The sequence below is a fragment of the Calliphora vicina genome, chromosome 1 (genome assembly GCF_958450345.1).
Source record: "Calliphora vicina chromosome 1, idCalVici1.1, whole genome shotgun sequence".
In the NCBI taxonomy this organism is placed as follows: Eukaryota; Metazoa; Arthropoda; class Insecta; order Diptera; family Calliphoridae; genus Calliphora; species Calliphora vicina.
Genome location: NC_088780.1, coordinates 150,605,881 through 150,630,172, shown reverse-complemented (window position 1 = coordinate 150,630,172; position 24,292 = coordinate 150,605,881). Strand labels below are relative to the sequence as shown.

At 29.5% G+C, this 24,292-nt stretch overlaps 1 protein-coding gene across 7 annotated transcripts in view; it reads left to right on the top strand.

Moving 5' to 3' along the window:
* LOC135964079 (collagen alpha chain CG42342) overlaps positions 1–24,292 on the top strand; it is a 307,763-nt gene that overhangs the window by 207,923 nt on the left and 75,548 nt on the right. For all 7 annotated transcript variants that reach the window (XM_065516144.1, XM_065516143.1, XM_065516147.1 and 4 more), the window contains exons 2-6: positions 5,030–5,109; positions 5,171–5,278; positions 5,393–5,461; positions 7,807–7,986; positions 8,501–8,606. In XM_065516144.1, coding sequence (XP_065372216.1) covers positions 5,030–5,109; positions 5,171–5,278; positions 5,393–5,461; positions 7,807–7,986; positions 8,501–8,606 — 543 coding nt within the window. The remainder of the gene's footprint in view (positions 1–5,029; positions 5,110–5,170; positions 5,279–5,392; positions 5,462–7,806; positions 7,987–8,500; positions 8,607–24,292) is intronic.

Sequence of the window (24,292 nt, the reverse complement as noted above, 5' to 3'; positions counted from 1 at the left end):
TGTCGTCACTCATTATACCCTACACCACCATAGTGGGGAGGGTATTATGCGTTTGTGCAGATGTTTGTAACGCCCAAAAATATTAGTCTAACACCCACCTTAAAGTATACCGATCGACTTAGAATCACTTTCTGAGTCGATTAAACGATGTCCGTCCGTCCGTCCGTCTGGTTGGCTGGCTGGCTGTCCATGTAAACCTTGTGCGCAGAGCACAGGTCGCAATTCTGAAGATATTTCGATCAAATTTGGTACATATTACTTTTTCGGCCCAAGGACGAAGCCTATTGAAACTGGCTGAAATCGGTCCATTATTTCACCTAGCCCCCATACAAATGTCCCCTCGAAATTGGACTTTATCGGTCATAAATGTTTAATTTAACTATGTATCTACACAAATTTCGCTCCAAATAAGTTTTATATATACAAAATTCATGTCACCAAATTTTGTTATGATCGGTCCATAATTAGTCATAGCTCCCATATAGACCCGCTTCCGAAAATCACTTTAACGTGCATAAATCTCTTAAAAATGTTGGTATACACACAAAATTCAACATAGTTAACTTTAATATAGACATAAATCACACGACCTAATTTTATGGTGATCGGTCCATAATTGGTCATAGCTCCCATATAAGGCCCACTTCCGAAAATCACTCAAAAATATAAATTGTTGATATTTTAAAAGAAAAATATTTTTACTCATTTACTTGGTGTAGGGTATTATATGGTCGGGCTTGACCGACCATACTTTCTTACTTGTTTTTACATACTTTTCAAAGGTAACTTGATCAAAATAAACAATAAAAAATACTTTGGTTAAACTTTTTAAGGAAAAACATGTGATACGATTTTTTCGATCTCACTCCTTATGTAAAACATTCTTTTGCAATTTTAACAGGATCGTTTTGGGAAAAAGTAACAAACATGACTTAATTTATTAAAACAGTATTCCCTGAAAAACTCAATGCCAGTCAGAAGTTTTCATATTAAAGAGAAAACTATACATTCAGGACCAGACATTTTTTAGGTTTTCTAAATATTTTCAAAGACTTTTAGTTGTGTATAACAGTATTTTCTACATAAAATATTGTGTATACCAATTTTTCTATAGAAAATGTTTTTTTCTATAGAAAATATTTTACACAACAATTTTTTCTGCAGAAATTATTTTTGTATAACAGTTTTTTTGTAGAAAATATTTCTGTATAACAGTTTTTCTATAGAAAATATTTTGTATAACAGTTTTTTTCAACAGAAAATATTTTGCATACGAATTTTGTTTATAGAAAATATTTCTGTATAACAGTTTTCTATAAAAAAAAATATTATGTATAACAGTTTTTTCTACGAAAAATATTGTATATAATGGTTTATTCAATGGAAAATATTTAGCTTGACTAATAACTTATTGTCCTTAATTAAAATTTTATCAATAAAAACTTTCAATTCTCTATGAGATTCTCAATCAATTGATTGGCAACACAAGAAATTTCCTTCGTTTATGAAACCTTAAAAACAACTGTTTTGAAAGTAAATTCCTTAACAATTCTCCAAATACCTATAGCTTTCAATTTCAAAACTAACAACTCCAAAACTTTACATAAAAATCATAGAAATCCAGCCAAAAATAAAAATGGTAGCCAACAAAAGTTAGAAAACTTTGTACTTGCAACGAAAAACATAAACATCTGTTAGAAGGCAAAACTTTTTCATTTCCACTTTTACTATATGATTTTCTTAAGAAATAGCAGCAACAACAAAAAGTAAATAATAAAAAAAAAACTAGAAATCTTACTTTTACTGTCAAAAAAAAACAAAAAAACTAAAGCTAAAATAAACCCAAGGTTCAATTGCCATTGTAGCACGTTCTAAAAACGTGTTGATGCGTAACCAAAGAACTGAAGCTATTTATGGTTGCCACCAAAGCGCGCACAAACACACACACACTTAAACCCGACATCCTGTTTAAAAGTATAAAAGTTAAATAAATATACAAGGACTAAAAACGATCAAGAGAGTAACTAGAGGTTGAAGTAGTTACAAGCACACAATTGAATACAGGAACATGAAGTGAAGTGAAGTTAAGTTGAGGAAGCAAAACATGGTGAATTATGGCAACCAAACGAAACAAAAAAAAAAACAAACTTGGAAAACCAACACCAGCGCACGACAAACGCCATCAAACCATCAGCTCTTTAAAGGACTTGACATAATTTTTGTGTGTTTCAACAACAACTAGAAATTATGGATGAAAATGTCGAAACAAACGGAAGGAAATAAAAGTTTTCTGTTTTCCTTTCTTTTTTTTTTTGGGGAAAAATCACAGCGAATGAGTGAGTTGAGGTTGAATTATTCACTCACTCATTCAGTCAGTCAAATTATGATAGCGATATTTGTCACTTTTTTGTTTACAAAGCAAAAGTTTGACAAACACAAATCTTCAAGTTTAAATAAACTGGTTTGTTAAAGGAATTCTTTAATAAAGAGCCACAAATTAAGGAATTAAATGCAGTACTTGATTTCGGTATTGAGCTAAGCGGTTTTAATAATAAAAGAGAAAAGTTTTGTTTAATATTTTAACAAGTTTTTAATTGATTGTTATAACTTTTTTATGAAATTTGCAATTGACAAAAGGTATAAGTTTAAAGTTTCAGTAAAAGAACGAATTCAGAGTATAAAATAGTAATTTGAGTATAATACAATATTCCCAGTATAAGACACTTGTTTGGGTATAAGACAGTTGTCTGATTATAAGTTATTATTCAGAGTAAAACACTTGTTTCAGTATAACAAAGTTTTTTGACTATAAGACAGTAGTCTGAGTACAAAAAATTTGTCTGAATATAAGAGAGTTGTCTCAGTATACGACAGTTGTCTGATTATAAGACAATAATTAGGGTAATAAACATTTGTCTGACTATAAGAGAGTTGTATGATTATAAGTCTGTAGTGTGATTATATGAAAATTGTTTGAGTAAAATACAATTGTCTGACTAGAACACTGTTTTCTGATTATACGACAGTTGTCTGATTACAAGACAGTAGTAAAATAATAATTCACTTGTCTGAGTATAGAACAGTTTTCTGAGTATAAGAGAGTTGTCTAATCTGACTACTGTCAGAGTATAAACCACTTGTTTAAGAATAAGACAGTTGTCTGAATATTAGACAATTAGCTGACTATAAGACAGTAGCCTGAGTACAAACAATTTGTCTGAGTATAAGAGAGTTATCTTAGTATACGACAGTTTTCTGATTATAAAGCAGTTGTGTTATCATCAGACTGTTGTCTAATTATAGGACAATTATCTGATTATATATTTGTCTGATTATAAGACAGCAGTTAGGGTAATAAACATTTGTCTGACTATAAGAGAGTTGTCTGATTATATGAAAATTGTTTGAGTAAAAGACAGTTGTCTGAGTAGAAGACCATTGTATGATTATACAACAGTTTTCTGATTATAAGACAGTAGTAAGATAATAATTCACTTGTCTGGGTATAAGAAAGTTGTCTGATAATAAGACAGTAGTCAGAGTATAAACCACTTGTTTGAGAATAAGACAGTTGTCAGAGTATAAGACAATTATCTGACTATAAGATAGTAGTCGGAGTACAAACAATTTGTCTGGTATAAGAGAGTTGTCTGAGTATACGACAGTTGTCTGATTATAAAACAGTTGTGTTATCATCAGAGTAAAAAACATTTATCTAAGTATAAGACAGTTGTCTGACTAAAGGACAGTTGTCTGACTATAGGGAAGTTGTCTGAGTAAAACACAATTGTCTGATTGTAAGTAGTTAGGGTAATAAACATTTGTCTGACTATAAGAGAGTTGTCTGATTATATGAAAATTGTTTGAATAAAAGGCAGTTGTCGGAGTACAAGACTGTTGTATTATTATACCACAGTTGTCTGATTATAAGACAGTAGTCAGATAACTATTAACTTGTCTGAGTATAGGACAGTATTCTGAGTATAAGGCAGTTGTCTGAATATCTGAGTTTTACAGTTGTCTCAGTGTAATACAGTTGTCTGATTATAAAACAGTTGTCCTATTATACATTTGTCTGGTTAGTAGTTGGGGTAATAAACATGTGTCTGACTGTAAGAGAATTATCTGATTATTTGAAAAATGTGTGCATAAATAAGTGTTGTATGATTATACAACAGTCGTCTGGTCATAAGACTGTAGTCAGACAATAACTCACTTATCTGAGTATAGGACAATTGTTGAGTAAAATACAGTTGTCTGATTAGAAGACTATTGTATGACTATACGACATTTGCCTGATTATAAAAAAGTAGTCAAATAATAATGCACTTGTCTGAGTACAGGACAGTTTTATAAGTATTAAGACAGTTTCTGACTATAGTATAGTTATCTGAGTGTGAGATTGGTCGCTGTATAAAACAGTTGTCTTACTATAAGACAGTTGTCTTCTTGTAAGGCAGTTGTCTTGTTATAAGAAGTAAGTGGCCGTATTATTAACAGTTTTTCTATTATAAGACAGTTGTCTAAGTAGTAGAAAACAGTTGTATGAGTATAAGACTGTTGTCTGAATATAAGACTGTTATCTGAGTATAAGACATTTATCTAAGTATAAGACAGTTGTCTGACTAATGGACAGTTGTCTGACTATAGGAAAGTTGTCTAAGTAAAACACAATTGCATGATTATAAAACCGTTGTCTGATTATAAGACAGTTGTCTGATTATAAAATAGTATTCTGAGTATAAGAGAGTTGTCTGACTATAGGACTTTTGTTTGGTTATAAGATAAGAATCTATGTATAAGATAATAATTTGAAAATAAGTTAAAAATCTAAGTGCAAGACAGCAGGATTGTAGATACTGGTAGTCAGCGAATATATAAATCTAAATAAAATACCTTGGTATGAATAAGAATATTGAATAATTAAAATCGGAACTCCTAGCAATCACAAGTTATTATATTATATTTAAAAAAATTAAAATCTCATTTTAAAACAAAAATTTTAATAAAAACTTTAATGTACTTTTAGGTCCACCAGGTCCACCTGGACCACCAGGCAAACGGGGGAAACGTGGTAAGAAAGGAGATCAAGGCGATAGAGGAGATCCAGTAAGTACAACAATTACCTTAACACAAGAATTTAAATCTCAAAAGAATTCTTAATAAACAGGGAAATAATGGTATAAATGGCGAGAAAGGTGCTCCCGGACGGCCCGGTGATAAGGGTTCCAAGGGTGATGTAGGACATCCAGGCATTGATGTTTTCCAAACAGTTAAGGTAATTTAATTTATAAATAACAACAAACCTAATAATACTGCGTAAATATATTGTATTGTAATAATAATGTGAAATTAATCATTTAAAAAAAACATTTCCCTTTTTCATGTTTAGGGTCTTAAAAGATCGGTAACGACTTTACATGGCGGTACCTTAGGTTATGCTGAAATAGTAGCTGTTAAGGTATTTCCAACAGTCATTTTTCTATGATTCTATCATTGGTGTTTGTAGTACTTGTTATAATTAGATTTGTTTTTTTTGGTTCATTTTCTTGCTGTGTTAAAAAGTAAAACGTAGTTATTTGTTTATGTATTTTAAGTAATTAAAGGTCAAGGTAAGATTATTTATTTAATGTTAAACATTATTGGCTTTTTGTTTATTAATTTAAAAAATTTTAAAATTTTCCAATTTTCATTTCCGTTTTCCTTTATAATGACTGGCCATATTAAATTTTTATTTTAATAAGAAGCTGAGTTTTGCTTGCTTTTATATTTAATGAATATTTAATGTGATTTTTCTCTACAACTTTTCAAAAACTTTTAAGCATTTTACTTTATTGTTTTGTTAAAAAGTCTGTAAATTATTAAGTGGCCTAAAACACTGACTGGTAATTGAATAGGGAAAGCAAGGAGATGTGTTATATAAATGTATAAGAGTTTTAATCGTACTAACTGTAGTGTTTATGGCAACACATTTCCGTTTTGGTATTTTGTCAAGTTTTTCTTTTGTTTCGTAGGTCTGTTGCGGTCCTATTTAAAATAAACAAGAAACTTTGGTAATTTTGATTTTTTTATTATTTTTTTTTTTGTTTTTAACATGCACCAAGTTTTTTCATAATTTTCTTTTTTTATGTTTCAATACAATGTGCTAAAGAAAACATTAACTTTCCGAGCGAGACAAGACAATATGTAAACAAAGCTATTTTGTGGTCAAAGAAAATTATGGTGCAAAAAAAACGAAAAAGTTTTTGTTCTACTCATAAAATTAAAAATATTTCATTATTTATGGGCTTTTAGAAAATTATGAGAAAACTAATGAAACAAACAATATTTTGGTTCAGGGTTTCAGTAGGCAAGGTCTAAGTCGTTTTTATTTACATTTATTGACACAATATGACCTTTAATTTTGATATTTTAGCAACTTTGTTTTATATTAATATTTAGTGTTGGAATCTTCTTTTCTTTATTAATAAATCTAATTTTATTTTTTTGTATTTAATTTTCTATCTAATTTTATTTCTTTTAATTTGTTTAATTTTCTCTTATATTTTTATGTTGTATCTTAATTTGAAAATAATGGTGGCTTTTTTAAATAAAATATTAACATTACCGTTTAACACAAAATATAATTAACAAAAATCAAAAGGGTTTACAAGAAGCCGGCGTTAATATTTCAACGGCGACTGTAATACAGTTGAAGGTAAGTGGGTAGTTCTTGGTGTTAAAACTATACTGCATGTTAAAGTTAAATATTAAAAGCTATTTATTACTACTTCAAACTTTAATAAAGCGATTAACTGTGGATGTATTAAAAGCCGGATGGAAATATTATTATAAAATTGTCGTTAGTAGAAGTATTTGAGCATAAACATGACATTAATGTAAGTTGTCTGAGTATAAGACGGTAGTCTGAGTATAAGACGGTAGTCTGAGTATAAGACGGTAGTCTGAGTATAAGACGGTAGTCTGAGTATAAGATGGTAGTCTGAGTATAAGACTGCAGTCTGAGTATAAGACTGCAGTCTGAGTATAAGACTGCAGTCTGAGTATAAGACTGCAGTCTGAGTATAACACTGTAGTCTGAGTATAAGACGGCATGCAGAGTATAGTCTGATTATAAGACGGTAGTCAGAGTATAGTCTGATTATAAGACGGTAGTCTGAGTATAAGACGGTAGTCAGAGTATTGTCTGATTAGAAGACGGTCATAGTCAGAGTATCAGACGGTCTTAGTTTGAGTATAAAAAGGTCAGAGTCTGAGTATAAGACGGTGAGTGTCTGAGTATAAGACGGTCATAGTGTGAGTATAAGACCGTCATAGTCTGAGTAGAAGACGGTCATAGTCTGAGTATAAGACGTAGTCTGAGTATAGTCTGATTATAAGACGGCCTTAGTTTGAGTATAAGATGGTCTTAGTTTGAGTATAAGACGGTCTTAGTTTAAGTATAAGACGGTCAGATTCTGAGTATAAGACGGTCAGTGTCTGAGTAGAAGACGTTCAGGGTCGGAGTATAATACGGTGTTAGTATGAGTCTGGAAAAATTCTTAGTATAAGACTGTAATATGACAATAAATTGAATTGCTTTATTTTATTCACGGTAGTCTGAGTATAAGACGGTCTTAGTATAAGTCTGGAGAAATTCTGAGTATAAGACTTTAATATGAATATAAGTTCAAATGCTTTATTTTATTCTATGGATCAATCGCTTTATTATTTCCTTTTTAAATTTATGTTTCTAAAAGTAGTTAAATTTTATACGATAAGTTTTTTTTCCCCAGAATATTAATCTTTCCTTTTTATATTAATTAGGGAGAGCCCGGCGAACCAGGTCCCCCAGGACCGCCAGGTCCTCCTGGTGATCTAGGTGCAGCTGGAACAAATGGCGAAAGAGGACCACCCGGCGAAACAGGACCACCTGGACCAGCGGGGCCAACCGGAGAACCGGGTCCAATGGGACCATCTGGAGCACCAGGACCCGCAGGATTAAAGGTATTTAATGAAAACAGAAACAACAAGTTAATACAAAAATTTCTAAAAACAAAAAACAGCAAAAAAAAAAAGGACATTTCATTTCTTGAAAAACAAAAGAAGGGAAAAAAAACAAAGGAAATGTGAAAAAAAAAGAAAAATAAAGAATGACAGACTATAGTCACTCTATATTATGACAACTTTGTTGGGAAAAAGGAGACAAGAAAATAAACAACAGACAAGCAAATAACTATAAATTCCTGAGAATACAAGATGGAAAACAAGCAGAAGAAAAACAATATTCAGTGTCCTTTGTTTAGTTGAAATCTTAAATAAACATTATGTCAAACTATTGTTTTGGCCTTCAAAAGGACAGTCCTTTTTTTTGTTTTGTTTGTCTTTGTAACAACAAAAGGAAATCCTTGAATGTCCTTTTTCATAATTAAGTATTTATTTACACTGACATGGATGTGTGCAAGTGTGTGAGAGTTGGATTTATATGTTTTGAATTGTGTTTTCATTTTCTATTTTTAAGGGTGACAAAGGAGACCGCGGTGATCGTGGTCTTACCACAACCATCAAAGGTGACGAATTTCCAACCGGCATTATTGAAGGTCCACCCGGACCTCCAGGACCACCAGGTAAGTCATAATATAAATATTTTTTAACGAACACCAAGCAAAATAATTAAACCAAACAAAAACAAATCATTAACATTGAGTATGAAGAGTATTATATTGTAGCATTTTCAATAGCTGGTAGGGACCCTGCTTATCCTACTCTGTTTGTGAGAGTATCCTTTTTCATACATTGTTTTGTTTTTCTCTATAAACATTAATTGTGTGTTTTTTTCTGTGTGAGTTGTTAGTGTCGAAAATATTAACAATGCTGGTATTTTGGTTAATTTACAGCCTTTTTTCGGGTTCTTTATTTTTTTAGGTTTGACTGAATAACAATTTTGTTTGGTTGTAGGTTGTTGTTGCAAGCGTGAAACTATGGTGTTGTCACACTTTCTGTTTATTTATAGTTTTAACATGGCCTCAGATTGCCTTTTACACTTAGAACTGGTAAAACACAGAGAATTGAAAGAAATAATTAGTTTAATATTGTCGAAAATAATAGAGATCATAATATTGTTAAATAGCTAGAATCATGTTATAATGATTACTGCAATCATGTACAATTATATTTTTTCTTTGGCTGTAGAACATGTAAAATCTAGTCTGGGAAAAAATCCCTGCTGTTGCCGTTCATTAAGGCTCTAGTGTAAATTTCCTAGAATATTTATGGCTTTTAATGATGTTCGTGCTATGTCGCTGTTGTTGTGGGTTTTTGGTAATATTTAGTAGAAGTAGTTGCTGTTGTTATTGTATTATTATCCCGCTGTGTCCTTTGTAGTTTGTTGTTGTAAATGTTACTGCTTTTCGAGCGTTAATGAAGTCACTTGAGTGTGGTATTTATTGTGACTTGAGTAAATTTAATGATGCTACTGCCGGGATATTTTTAATGTCTATGAATACAATTGATAATAATCTTTGGGAATTATGATTAAATTTTGTTATAGCTAAAGATTAATTAAGTTAATATAGGGGAGAAGTTATATTTTTTTATAAAAGATATACAGAATATATTAAATAGTAATAAAAAAAAATAATATTTAAATGAACTCTATTAAAAAAGTAAAAGGAAATATTCAAAAGTGTAGCTAGAAAGGACCTGAATTTTATTATGATATTAAAGAAAATGTTTAGAATTTATAATGTATACGTGAAGTTCAGAGAGATCCCTCAATTTCAGTTTAAAATTTTACACTTTAATGTTTCATTTATATCATATCAATTGCTTACAAAATTAAATTTATTCAAACTGCATCGAATTAATTATCAATTATTTTGTTATACTAAATGCAATTAGTTTGTTCGCCAAATAATGTATAATTTTAATCATTTTAATGGATTGGTTTTTTGTTGCGAGTAATATTAAATATATATTTATAAATAATATATTTAAATTAATAAACAATGTACTTGTGTACATATGTCAATATCTATCTAATAGAATAATGTTAACAAAAACAATTTCATAGATTATGACACTGCAGTCTACAGCTTCAACAGCTTTTAAAATTAAAACTACAAAAAAAAATATAAACAAATAATAAATAACCGGGTAAAAATGTTACTTGATCTATAATTATAATGTTGATAGAACAACAGGTAATAGGATGAAGGTTTTAAGAGGTTTAAAGTATAAAAAAAAAATTGGCACTTTCATTGAAGTTTCATAGTTTCCTGAATATAATACTGTTACTTCCTGGGTACAAATTTGTAGTCAGAGTACCAGACTATTGTCTGATTATAATAAAGTTGTCGGACTGTTAGATAGTTGTCCGAATACAAGAAAGTTGATTATAAGACAATTGGCTGATTATAAGACAGTTGTCTGATTATAAGGCATTTGTCTGAATATAAGACAGTTGTCTGATTATAAAACAGTTGTCTGATTATAAGAAAGTTGTCTGATTATAGACAGTTGTCTGATTATAAAGCATTTGTCTGAATATAAGACAGTTTTCTGATTATAAAACATTTGTCTGATTATAAGGCATTTGTCCGAATATAAGGCATTTGTCTGAATATAAGACAGTTGTCTGATTATAAAACAGTTGTCTGATTATAAGACAGTTGTCTGATTATAAGGCATTTGTCTTAATATAAGACAGTTGTCTGATTATAAAACAGTTGTCTGATTATAAGGCATTTGTCTGAATATAAGGCATTTGTCTGAATATAAGACAGTTGTCTGATTATAAAACACTTGTCTGATTATAAGGCATTTGTCTGATTATAAGGCATTTGTCTTAATATAAAACATTTGTCTGATTATAAGGCATTTGTCTGAATATAAAGCATCTGTCTGAATATAAGACAGTTGTCTGATTATAAAGCAGTTGTCTGATTATAAGGCATTTGTCTGAATATAAGGCATTTGTCTGAATATAAGACAGTTGTCTGATTATAAAACAGTTGTCTGATTATAAGGCATTTGTCTTAATATACGACAGTTGTCTGATTATAAAACAGTTGTCTGATTATAAGGCATTTGTCTTAATATAAGACAGTTGTCTGATTATAAAACAGTTTTCTGATTATAAGGCATTTGTCTGAATATAAGACATTTGTCTGATTATAAGACAGTTGTCTGATTATAAAACAGTTGTCTGATTATAAGGCATTTGTCTGAATATACGGCATTTGTCTGAATATAAGACAGTTGTCTGATTATAAAACAGTTGTCTGATTATAAGGCATTTGTCTGAATATAAGGCATTTGTCTGAATATAAGACTGTTGTCTGATTATAAGACAGTTGTCTGATTATAAGGCATTTGTCTGAATATAAGACTGTTGTCTGATTATAAGACAGTTGTCTGATTATAAGACGGTTGTCTGATTATAAGACAGTTGTCTGATTATAAGGCCTTTGTCTTAATATAAGACATTTGTTTGATTATAAGACAATTGGCTGGTTATAAGACATTTGTCTGATTAAAGGGCATTTCTATGAATTATAAAGCATTTGTCTGATTATAAGACAATTGTCTGATTATTAGACAATTGTCTGATTATAAGACAATTGTCTGATTATAAGACTGTTGTCAGTTGTTTGAATTTAAATTAGTTGTCTAGGTATAAGTCTAGTTTGTCTGAAACAATTGTCTGATAATGAGAGCCTAACAAGAATTTACGTATACTGTTTTGAGTCTAAGACAATAATTGGGATATAATAACCAGTTGATTAAATTGAAACTAAACTTTTAATTTTTACCCTGGTTAAATGACAGAAAAAACATGAATTTCATTTATGTTAACTGGTCTTAATCGATAAAACAAAACACGTTTCATTGTGTTGTTGTTTCATTTCAAACTAAAAATAATTATTAATGCCAATAAAAACGGTCATTTACACACATAAATGAGTATTTTGTGTATATTAAATGATTTTTTTTGTTCACATTTGTTGGTCTATAGATAAAATAATGTCGCACTTTACTTTAAATTGATATCGAAATTAAAATAAAATAACAAAAAAATAAAATATACGTGTTTTATCATTTATTAATATTAATTTATGTGGAATATTTATTCATTAAATATGCCAGACACAAATTGAAATTAATCATAAATATAAAATCAATAAATGACAAAAATACAAATACATAATAAATAAAAAATAAAAAAAACATCAATTTTAATACACATAAAATTAGTATGAAAATAACAATAATAAAAATTGATTTTAAACAAATTACAAGTCGTCTTTATTGTTTTTTTTTTAGTTACAAACATATATATTACAAAAAAACTTTTTGTTAAACAAATGACATGTAATTTATTATGGTAAAAGTATTTTTTTTTTTAATAAATACAAGAATAAGAGATGTGGGCTAAATGAAATGATGATGAGCAGACATATTTAAATTGGAGGTTGAATAAAAAAACACAGTTTATTTTCCCCTCAATTGCATGTATTTAGTTGGTAAAATTTATTATTCCGGGAATCAATTAGCTTTAAAGGGGCCGACACGAGACAACTGCCAACTATTCCTTCAAGTATATCCAAATCAAAGAAAGCTCGCCGTATTGATTTAGATTTGTTTAGCAGGATATTTTGTAGAAATTCGGAAAAGTAACCACCAAAAATATAAATTAATTGGTAGCCAATGACTTATTTTTTTGTCGTTTATTTTGGAGCCCAACAGAAGAACATTTTTTGGGAGTTAATTGCGCGTGTAAAATGTTTTTTGAAAATTGTTTACAATTTTTCAAAAAGTGTGACATTTTTTCTATGCTTCATTATTTTGAGGAATTTGCTGCCTTAAAATAGAATTTTTTTCAAATTAAGATTGATTTAATGATTTATTAAGATTGATTTCGTTATTTTACCAAAAATTTTCACTCAATTTCCAATGATTTAATAAAAATCCATCATTATTTAAATGTACATAAATCACTGTACGCCAAATCATAAAAATCTTTTAATGACACATCTACTCTCTATCACAAATGCAGGCTGGGATGCTGGTATACAAATGGAAAAACATAAAATTATTGCTTTGAACATTTTCTAGCTTCATAAAGCAACAATTTAAGATTTAATTAAGTGTTAAAACGCAAACCATAAAATAAAACTACAATAAAACTAAATTCAAAAGAAACACAAAACAAAACACCCAATTAGAACGGAAAAATAATAAACAAAAACATTTGGGGTATTCACACGGTCTACTATTTGGTCATATTGTCATAATGTCTTAATATATTATGATAGTTTAACCTTCGCTTTACGAAAGGTTTTTTTATGTGCGTGATTCACCAATACCTACCCGGGGGGTACTGCACTTTTACACATATATGCGACGAAAAAAATTTTAAAAAATCAAAAAAACTTCATAAAAAGTTTAAAAAGATTTTAATAAATTCTACGGAACTCAAAAATTTGTTCAGTAAGTCTTAATTTCATTTAATCGAAAAAAAATTAAAAAAAATTTTAAACTACTAAATCCGTAATGGTCACCCGGGTGGGTATTGGTAAAGCGAAGGTTGTTGTGTTTCAAACAAAAAAGTTCTAAACTAATAACACTATTTGAACTATGTTTATTGTTTTGCCATGAAATAATATTTTTTTTTGTTTAAAACACAACAACAACTATTATAATATATTAGAACATTATGACAATATGACCAAATAGCAGACCATGTGAATTACAAACTTCATAAAACTTAAAATTCTAAACAATTTGACAATTTTACAAAAACTATTAAAATGCTATTTTCCATGAACAAATTTAAGAAATTCCTTTAAAACAAATAAATTTTACATATTTCTAAACAGAAGATCCAAAATTAAATTACAACTTTGTTGTACAATTGAAACAATTAAATTTTGGTATTTTAAGTAGGTGTAGGTGGTAGGTATAGGGACACCCACCCCTTATAATAACAAATATAAATAAATTCCCAACTCTTAAAGATCATAAATTTTCTTTCAACAAAAAAAAACTAACATACAAAATTAAATAAACAAACAAAAACAAAAATACAATGTGGCAAAATAAAAACAAACAAAACATGAGGGAAAAAATTCCAAAAAAAAAACTCGCGTGTATCATTATTTTTTATATATTTTTTTTTGTTGAGTGTATTTGTTTTATAAATTTTGTATTTTTGTATGCAAAACATGCATTTTAAACCAAAATAAACAAATCAACATTTATACGCTCACTCTCTAACAGATATATGTACCCAGCAGTTAAGCAAGTAGTCAATTGTATCCCTTATAGACAGTAATTGTCACTAATCTCTTATCACTTGATGGCATTTGACAGCTATGCGCTGTTTGTAGTGCAGAGATAAGTTAATTGGTTCCTTTATACATCCCTGGTAATCTATCATGAAGTCAATTGTCACTTTAGTGTCTCCAAGTAAACTAGAGTGTAGTTACTTTGAATGTTTATTTTGCACTGCACTTTCGAAAGTAGTTACCCAAAATAAGTAATTTATTGGAAAGTAGTCGGAGGAAGGTTTGTTTACAAGCAATCGCTCATTTTAACTGACTATGGATCAGCCACATACTTGTTATGTAGCTGGTCATACTAGTAATGTAGCTGATCAAGTAACCAATTAGTTAACTGACGCTATTTAACCAGTATATGAATCCAATAAGTTGACTACTTCGGAGCAGTTATCAGACAATCTCATTTCTATCAAAAATGATCAATTGACCCCCTGCTTAGTACCAGCTAAATCATGCTATTCACGTAGCTAGTTATCACCCTAAATGATAGGTAAAAATCACTAGTTCGGGACAGTCTCCAACAACTGCCGGGTACATACACACACAATATAAAAAGAGATGAAAAAACTTTACTCATCCCTGGAGAGGGAAAGAAAGTAAAGAAGCCTGGGTTTGGTTCTCATAATAAACGGTAATTTACCATTTTTGTAGGAATTTATGTATTAGGGCGGTTTATTTTTGATTTTTTTTCCAAACTCTAGCAGTTAAAATCGGATTATTGTGACACTTGTTATAATACTTAGTCCAACTCTTAATATTTGAAGTGTAATCGGTTAACCCTTGCCGCATCGGCACAGAAGTTTGGCTCCAGTAAACGAATTGCAGTTCTTTAGTTTTTGCCCAAGAATTCTAATTCAATTACTGAATACCATACTTTTCACTGCATATTGTCTACATAACTTAGAAATAGTTAAATAATGCGTTTAAGACCAATAAATCTAGATGATTTTAGACAAATTTATATTGGGTGGATGACACGGGATTTTTTAAAATTTTTAGCCTTTATTATGAAACATTTGTACTTCAAACTATTGGCCATTGTTAGCTATGACCTTTTCCCATCTTTCTGGCAACATATAGATTCCGAACCAAAACAAATGTTGATCTTTTGAGTTCAAGAACGAATCAAGCCAATGTCGAACACTCTGTTCCAAAGTGAAGCGTATTCCAGAGAGAGCGTTCTCCTTCAATCGAAACAAATAGTAGTCAGACGGGGCAAGGCCTGGACTATAAGTCTGGTGAGTCAAAACATTCCAACCACTTCTTTCTTAATTGTTTCTAACAGTTATTGCAAAATATGGCCTAGCGTTGCCATAATCGAATATTACGGTTTCATGTCTGGCCCAATGCTCGCTTCAAACTAATATACAGGTTCCCTGTTATGGTACGGAAAGATTTCAGCAGCTCATAATAGATAGGACCATTTTACTTCCACCAAATACAGAGAATTACCTTAGAGTCATGGATTTGGCTTTGGTGTCGATTCTGCTGGACGATCTCTTACACTTCGAGTTATCGTAATGGCTCCATTGTTCATCGCAAGTGCAAAAATGAAATAGTATTTCAAACATACAAAATCGTTTTTGCAAGGTCTCTCAGCTTTAATTCGCATGGTATCCAATTTACCTGCTTGTGGATGAATCCTGCTGCTCGCAAACGTTTTGCACTCTCTTGTTGAGTTCGACAATAATCATCATGGAGTAATGTCTCCAAATCTTGACCTTTAAACATTTTTGCTGACCTGGGCTATTTTTTTCTTCCGTGTCGAAATCACTACTTCTGAAAAGGAACAAGTTTCGCAAGTTGAAACCGATGAAACACATTCACTGTTATTCAGTCGCACTTTATTTTAAATTAAAAAAGTAAAGCAAAACTTCCCACATATGACGCTTTGTTGGTGCAAAATTCGAAGCAAAAAAATCTTTGTTATTCACACTATAATGTTCGATAACTAAGTGAGGATAAATGACAGATATGTAATGACATATAAGTTATTAAATAAAAAATCTTTATCATTTTATAAAGATAAAAGATAAAAAAAAATCACCCTAATGTATGTATGTTGATAATTTTTCTGTTTATTTTGAATGAGTGAGCCACTTGTAAGGCATTTATTGGCTCAATTTAAAAATAAAAATCTTAAAAAGAGCCTTTAAAATAAACACAGTTTAAAAATTTCACAAAAAAATAGCAATATTTAACTACCTACTGTGAGTTATTTAAAATAAAATATTTCAATATTCACTTCAGACAAATTGTAAAACTTTAACAATATTTTTTTTTAAATTTTATTAAATTGCCTACAATTTTTAAACAATTTAAATATCCTTTTTTTATCAATTTCACCATTTACATTTGTATATGCTCAAGTATGCACTTTTTTCCAACTTTTAACTCTAAATAATTTATGCAGTTTGTTTGTTGTTTATTTATAAACAGATTTGTTTCCATTTAGTATTTTCAGACAAAACAAAATAAACATTAAAACCAATAATCTACAGCAAGTGTCATAAATTTATATTCAATAGAGCTTAAGAGCAACAAAATCCAGATACTAAAATACTACACTTGCATTCAAACTTATATCTGTATGAACACACAGCTGCCGAGAGAGTTGTGCTAGAAATTAAAATTTATTTTCGGTTTTATTTACTTTTTTACACAATTTTGATAAATTGATTTTTGATTTTTTTTATTCTCCACTAAAGTTTTACGAAAGAGGGAGTAGCTGATGTATGAAATGAACATTTGTTGTTTATAAATGGAATATTAATGCATTTTTTAACACATATTGTTTGTTGCAAGCAAGAATGTCAAACAAAACAATAGGAAAATAAATGTACACTGAAGGTAAAGATCTAAGCATACAAAATGTAGAGTAGGAAGTTTACAGACAATATAATTGATTTGCAAGTTTAGAATGAAATAACCTAAGTATACAAAACTAAAAGAAGAAAAATTAATATAGTTTAGTAATAAATAACAGAATATTATTATCAAAACGTAATATATATACATAGAATTATCATTCTAAAATGATATAATAGTCAATTATAGATTGGAAAATTTTCGATTTAATAAAAATTCTGAAGAAAAAGAATTAGTGTGCCTAAAATGGTAAATTTTCTCAATAAGATGAAAATTAAAAAAACAAGTGTTCACTTCCAGGAACCTTTGTATGGAAGTGAAATATTAAAAATTAGACTCAATTTCGTCGAAATTGTTTTTCTTAAATTCAGTCAGGAACTTTTGGAATTATTTTTATTAATAGCACGTCATGCTGCCTCTTCTGATTTTACAGAATCGTTGTAAAATCTGAAGAATTAGAAAAACGGAAATTCAAAAAACCATATTCTGTAGGGATTGAACTTCAAGGGTAATATTTTTCCCTACAAAATCTAATGTAATTCTATTACCATGAAATACAGTAAAAGTAGCTTAAACTAAGAATTAAATACATAAACAAACATTTTGTTTTAAAAATTAATTTTGTTTAGATTATGAACGTTGGTTAAGGATTACGCCTTATCAACAAGTAAGAGAGCTATATTCGGCTGTGACGAATCTTATATACCCTTCACCAAATTATACTTCAAAACACAAATTTTAAATATTTTTATGTAAACAAAATTAATTTTTGTTTCCATTGTATTTTTAGTTTTTTGTAAAAAAATTTTTTTTGAATTGTTATTGAAATTTTTTTTTAAATTTCAATTTTTTTTTTATAAAAAATTTAAAAAAAAAATGTTTTGCTTTTAAATTTTTTTTTTAAATTTAAAAAATATTTTTTTGCTTTTTACATTTTTTTATGGTGAAAAAAAAATTCGGGTTAAAAAATATTTTTTCCGATTTTGACCCATTGTAGGTCCAACTTACTATGGTCTTATATACGTCATTGCAAAGGTCTTTGAAATATCTATCATTAGATATCCATATTGTCTATACTAATGACTTAGTAATCCAGATATAGGTCAAAAATCGAGGTTGTCCTGGTTTTTACCTCATATCTCAGCCATTTGTGGACCGATTTTGCTGATTTTAAATAGGGAACTTCTCGAAAGCATGTCTGATAGAATTATTGAAGATTTGAATCCCGAAGTTATCTGGGGTCTTCAGAAAATTGATTTCAACAGACAGACGGACATGGCTTAATCGATTCCGCTATCTATAAGGATCCTGAATATATATATATATATATTCAGTATATATACTTTATAGGGTCGGAAAATTATATTGTGGAAATTACAAACGGTATAAAAATTTAATCAAACAGACTTATAAATGCGAGATTTTTTTATATTTTTAGCTTTTATTTTGAAACATTTGTACAATATAAATTTATTCTAATTATAGGCCATTGTTAGCTATGACCTTTTCCCATATTTCTGGCAACATATCAATTCCAAGCCAAAATAACTTCTCATCTTTTGAGGCCAAGAAGGACTCATGTCAATAAGACGGGTGATGCAAAACTTGCCACCACTTCTTCCTAAATAGTTTTAACAGGTATTGCAGCATGTGGTAGAGTGTTGTAATGATTAAATATTACAGTTTCATGTATGACCGCATATTCTGGACGTTTTTCGGCAAATGCTCGATTCAAACGAATCAGTTGCCTTCGGTACAGGTCCCCTTTAATGGTCTGGTCAGATTTCGCCATGGATATTTGCCTTTGGTGTCAATTCGGATGGTTGACCGGGATTCAAATACGATCTCTTACGCTTTGGGTTATAGTAATGAATCCATTTTTCATCACAAGTAATGATTCGGTGTAAAAATTATTTTCTTTTATAGAGTTTCAAGCATCATTTCGTACATGCAAAATCGTCTTTCAAAGTCTCTCGGCTTCAATTCGTATGATACCCAAATATCACTACTCGCAGACGTTTTTAAATTTCTGCTTGAGTAGCTCCCAACGATTTTGCAAACTCTTTTTGAGTTTTACAACAATCTTCATGGAGTAATGCCTCAAATTTTTAGGCTGGCCTGCACGATCTTTGTCTTCCATTTAAAAATCACCACTTCTGAAGCGAAAAAACCATCTCACGCACGTTGAAACCGATGGAGCACATTCACCATAAGCTTTGCTGAACAATCGGTAGCTTCAGCGGCACTTTTTTCAAATTAAAGATTCTATTTTGATCTTAAGTACCTCAAATGGGTTAATTTCGACTAAAAATTGATCTTCACACAAAATGCAATATTTCTTAGCAGTTTTATCAAAAACAATTCCAAAGATTTTTATGAAAAAATACAATTATTGTAAAATTTGACCTCGATCGTGAAAAGATTTCATTCAGTAAAATCTTCAATATATTTTTCATATGGATTGAGTAATAATATTCCGAATTGGTGTTATTAAAAGTGAACAATAATAAAATAATTGTATTTTGATCAAATTCTTGCAAAAAATTGAGTTTTTTCCGAAATCCTTAAAGTTGAAATTGAAAATTACGTGTTTGCATTTTATACCCTTCAGGATCCTTATAGATAGCGGAGTCGATTAAGCCATGTCCGTCTGTCTGTTGAAATCAATTTTCTGAAGACCCCAGATACCTTCGGGATCCAAATCTTCAATAATTCTGTCAGACATCCTTTGGAGAAGTTTCCTATTTAAAATCAGCAAAATCGGTCCATAAATGGCTGAGATATGAGGAAAAAACCAGGACAATCTCGATTATTGACCTATTTTTGACCTATATCTGGATTACTAAGTCATTAATTAGACAATATGGATATCTAATGATAGATATTTCAAAGACCTTTGCAACGACGTATATAAGACCATACATAGTAAGTTGGACCTACAATGGGTCAAAATCGGAAAAAAATATTTTTTTAACCCGAATTTTTTTTTCACCAAAAAAAAATTTTAAATGACAATTCGAAAATTTTTTTTTCAAAAAAATTAAAAATTGTAAAAAAAAACCATTTTGTTTACCTAAAAATATTTGTATTTTGAAGTATAATTTGGTGAAGGGTATATAAGATTCGGCATAGCCGAATATAGCTCTCTTACTTGTTTTTTATAAAATTCTAAATAGCAATGCTTAAATTTTTAGAATTTGTTCAAGAAAATTTTAAAAAGCTTGAAATTGGATTTAGAAAATGCTGTAAAAAAGATCTTGATTCTCTGCAGATGTGAATAGTTAATTGTTGTTGTCTGCTAGTCTCGTATTCTAAAATTCAAAGCCTAACTTTCCAACAAGAAAAAAATTTCCTTTTTTTTGTATGCTTAGATTTTTTCGTGCTGTGTATAATTCATTTTAAACATTTTTAATATTTAATGTTTATTTGTAAAAGGTAGCTGTAAAAACAAAATTATTTATGTAAGAGACAAAGACTACTTTTAGTTTTTATTATTTCTCCATTAAGATGAATTTAGAAAGAACTTTGGGATTAAATATTAAAGAAATTAACACCTAAAATGTTCCATAGACATTGTGACATGATTTATAATAGTAAAATTTGTTTTAAACTAAATATAGTACAGATATATTGTATCAAAACTATATATTTGGAAATTTCATGTTATGTTCATGTATTTTAAACGCTGTACTTATGATTTCCCCTACTCCTGAATTTTTCTTAACTAAACATCTAAAAAATAAAAATGTATTCTCTTACAAAAGCCTTAAAGCATAACCAAATTTTTACTTACCAACATTTATTTTTAGCAAATAAATATGTATTACCAATATCAAATATTAGATAAACAATAACAAATTTTAAAACTCTTCTGCAAATTTATTTTTTTTTATACCTGCAAGGTGCAAAATTAGTTTTATTTATATTCTTTCGAATAAATAAAAAACCTCAAGAGCTTAATTGAAGTTCTTATAAATCATAAGTAAGATAGCTTTAAAATACATGTTTTAGTTTAAAACTGTATGCATGAATTTAAACTACACTAAAAGATAAAATAAAATAATAAATTTTCTACTAAACTAAACCAAATAGAGACAGAGGAAAATATACATAAATACTAGAGTTAGAACAGGGTTAGGGTTTTTTTATTGCAATCAAACAAAATAAAAAACTTTTTAAAACATTAGTCTAAAGACCACAAGAAAAACCTCTCTATAAATGTTATTAAAATTTATATGCCAATAAAAATGTACTAATATTTAGAAGAAGTAGTAGTAGCAGCAGTAGCAACTGCTAGGTTTCGTTAGCAATGAAAATATTTGCAGCTCATATAGTAAATGCACACATATATTTAGTTATTGGTTGGTGCTCTTAAATGTGCAGGTATTTGAGAAAAAAAATGAAGTAAGATAAATATATAAGGCGTATACAGAGTACACAGATGCATTTTAAATAATAAAAAAATAATATATAAAATACTGCTAAATAATTGTGGGGTTAGAGATAAAAAAAACATGGATGGTTAAGCAGTATAGCATGAAAGTAAAGTGCAGTCTAGCTATAATGGACTAATGCCCGTAATTTCAACATTTTTACCTAAACGGTAACTTGACATTGATTTCAAATCAATATCTACGGTTAAAAACTACCAAATATATTTACTCCATAACTCCCTGTCTATAACTGATAAATATGTGTCATGACAAACGTCAAAATGGTTGTCAAGTTAAGAAATTATCAGGTATAGTTTCCATTTATTGGTATTATTGCTTCGTTATGACACAATTGTTAGTGCTTTTGCTCAGACAACTTTGTCTTGACAACAAACGTCATTAATTGTTTGTCAAGTATAGACAGGGGGTAAGTAACTAAGCACTAATAGATATCTATTTGTTAAAATTACGGGCATAAATACTTGACGAAATGGATACAAATTAAGCTGGTATGGCAGTAGTAGGGTGGAGTAGGTTAAAATTGCAACAGTTTTTGCAAACATTACTCTATATATAATGACCGGCACTTATAGCCACCAGTGGCCGAATGCCCAGAATATCGGAACATATATAACATTGTTTAGCAAAACTGAATCAGAGCTTCGAATTAATTAATTCAATTTTATGCTAATTCACTAACTCGACTAATTCTTAACTCAGAATTAAAAAATTATTCCAAATAATAGAATTCATTCAGCCTTTGAATGACTAAATTTTTGTATGTATGACTATAAAATGCGGGATTTACAATAGATGGTGTATCTTTTGAATCCCGTTTTTTTGTTTCTAATAACTTATATGTCATTTTGAAGGGTTTTTGTCTGTCATTTATTATCACTTAGTTATAGAACATTGTTGTGTAAACAGCAAAGTTTTTTTGCTTCGAAAATGTAGAATTTTGTAACATCAAAGCCTCATATGCGGGAAGTTTTTCTTTACTTCTTTAATTTAAAACAAGTAAAAGAGGTATATTCTGCTGTGCCGAATCTTATATACCCTTCACCAAATTATACATCAAAATACAACTTTTAAATATTTTTAGGTAAACAAAAATTTTTTTTTTCTAAAGTTGTTTTTTTAATTTTTTGGAAATTTTTTTTTCGAAGTGTTATTTTAAAATTTTTAATTTTTTTTTTTAAATTTTAAAATTTTTGTTTTTCAATTTTCAAATTTTTTTTTTGTGAAAAAATTTTCGGGTTAGAAAATATTTTTTCTGATTTTGACCCATTGTAGGTCCAACTTACTATGGTCTTATATACGTCGTTGCAATATCTATCATTAGATATCCATATTGTCTATATTAATGACTTAGTAATCCAAATATAGGTCAAAAATCAAGGTTGTCCTGGTTTTTTCCTCATATCTCAGCGATTTGTGGACCGATTTTGCTAATTTTAAATAGAAAACTTCTAGAAAGCATGTCTGACAGAATTATTGAAGATTTGGATCCCAAAGATATCTGGGGTCTTCAGAAAATTGATTTCAACAGACGGACAGACAGACGGACAGACAGACGGACATGGCTTAATCGACTCCGCTTTCTATAAGGATCCAGAATATATCGTTTGTAGAAATTACAAACGGAGTGACAAACTTATATATACCCTTCTCACGAAGGTGAAGGGTATAAAAAGTGCCGCTGAAGCACAAAGATTTCTCACCTAAGCTTATGGTGAATGTGTTTCATCGGTTTCAACGTGCGAGAGATTGTTTGTGCTATGGTGATTCTTACATCGAATACAAAGAACGCTCTGCCCAGCCAAAACTATTTGAAGTCCAAGAATTATAGGCTTTACTCCATGAAGATTGTTGTCAAACAAAACAAGAGCTTGTGAAATCATTGAGAGCTACTCAACCAGCAATTTCAATACGTTTGCAGGGAAATGGGAAATGATGTTTGAATGATATAAAAGAAAATAATTTTTGCACTGAATCATTACTTGCGATGAAAAATGGATCGATCCATTACGACAAACCGAAGCTTAAGAGATCGTATGTGAAGCCCGGCTAACCAGCCGAATCGACGCCAAAGCTAAATATCCATGGAGCTATGGTAATGCTATGTATTTGGTGGGAGCAAAAGGGTCCTACTTTTATGATCTGCTGAAATCTGGCCAGACCATAACAGGGAACCTGCAGCGAACACAACTGATTTGTTTGAAGCGAGTTTCTCACAATAGTATAAATTATTGGTACTTTTTCATCTTCTATAGGTACTTTTTGTTTTCGAAAATTAAATAATTTAGTAACATAACTGTTGGCTTATATGATCTAGCTTGAGGAAAGAATGATATCAAAAATTATTTTTTTTTATACATTATTTAATCGAATCAGTTATGCTAATGGTACTTTTCAAAACTACTTTTGTAATCTTACTACGAAATTAGTTAAATAATTTTCTAAGGGAAAAAATAGTGGTACTTTTTTACAATGAAGGTACTTTTTGATTTCCTAAAAGGCAACTGTAAAATAATTGTGCTTGATTGTTGGTTTTTCTTAAAATTAAGAAATCTATTTAAATGAAAACAATTACGTTTCTGGGTACCTTTCATTCCATGATGCTGGTTTTCTAATTCTTCTAAATATATTTAAGTTATTTAGACATATTAG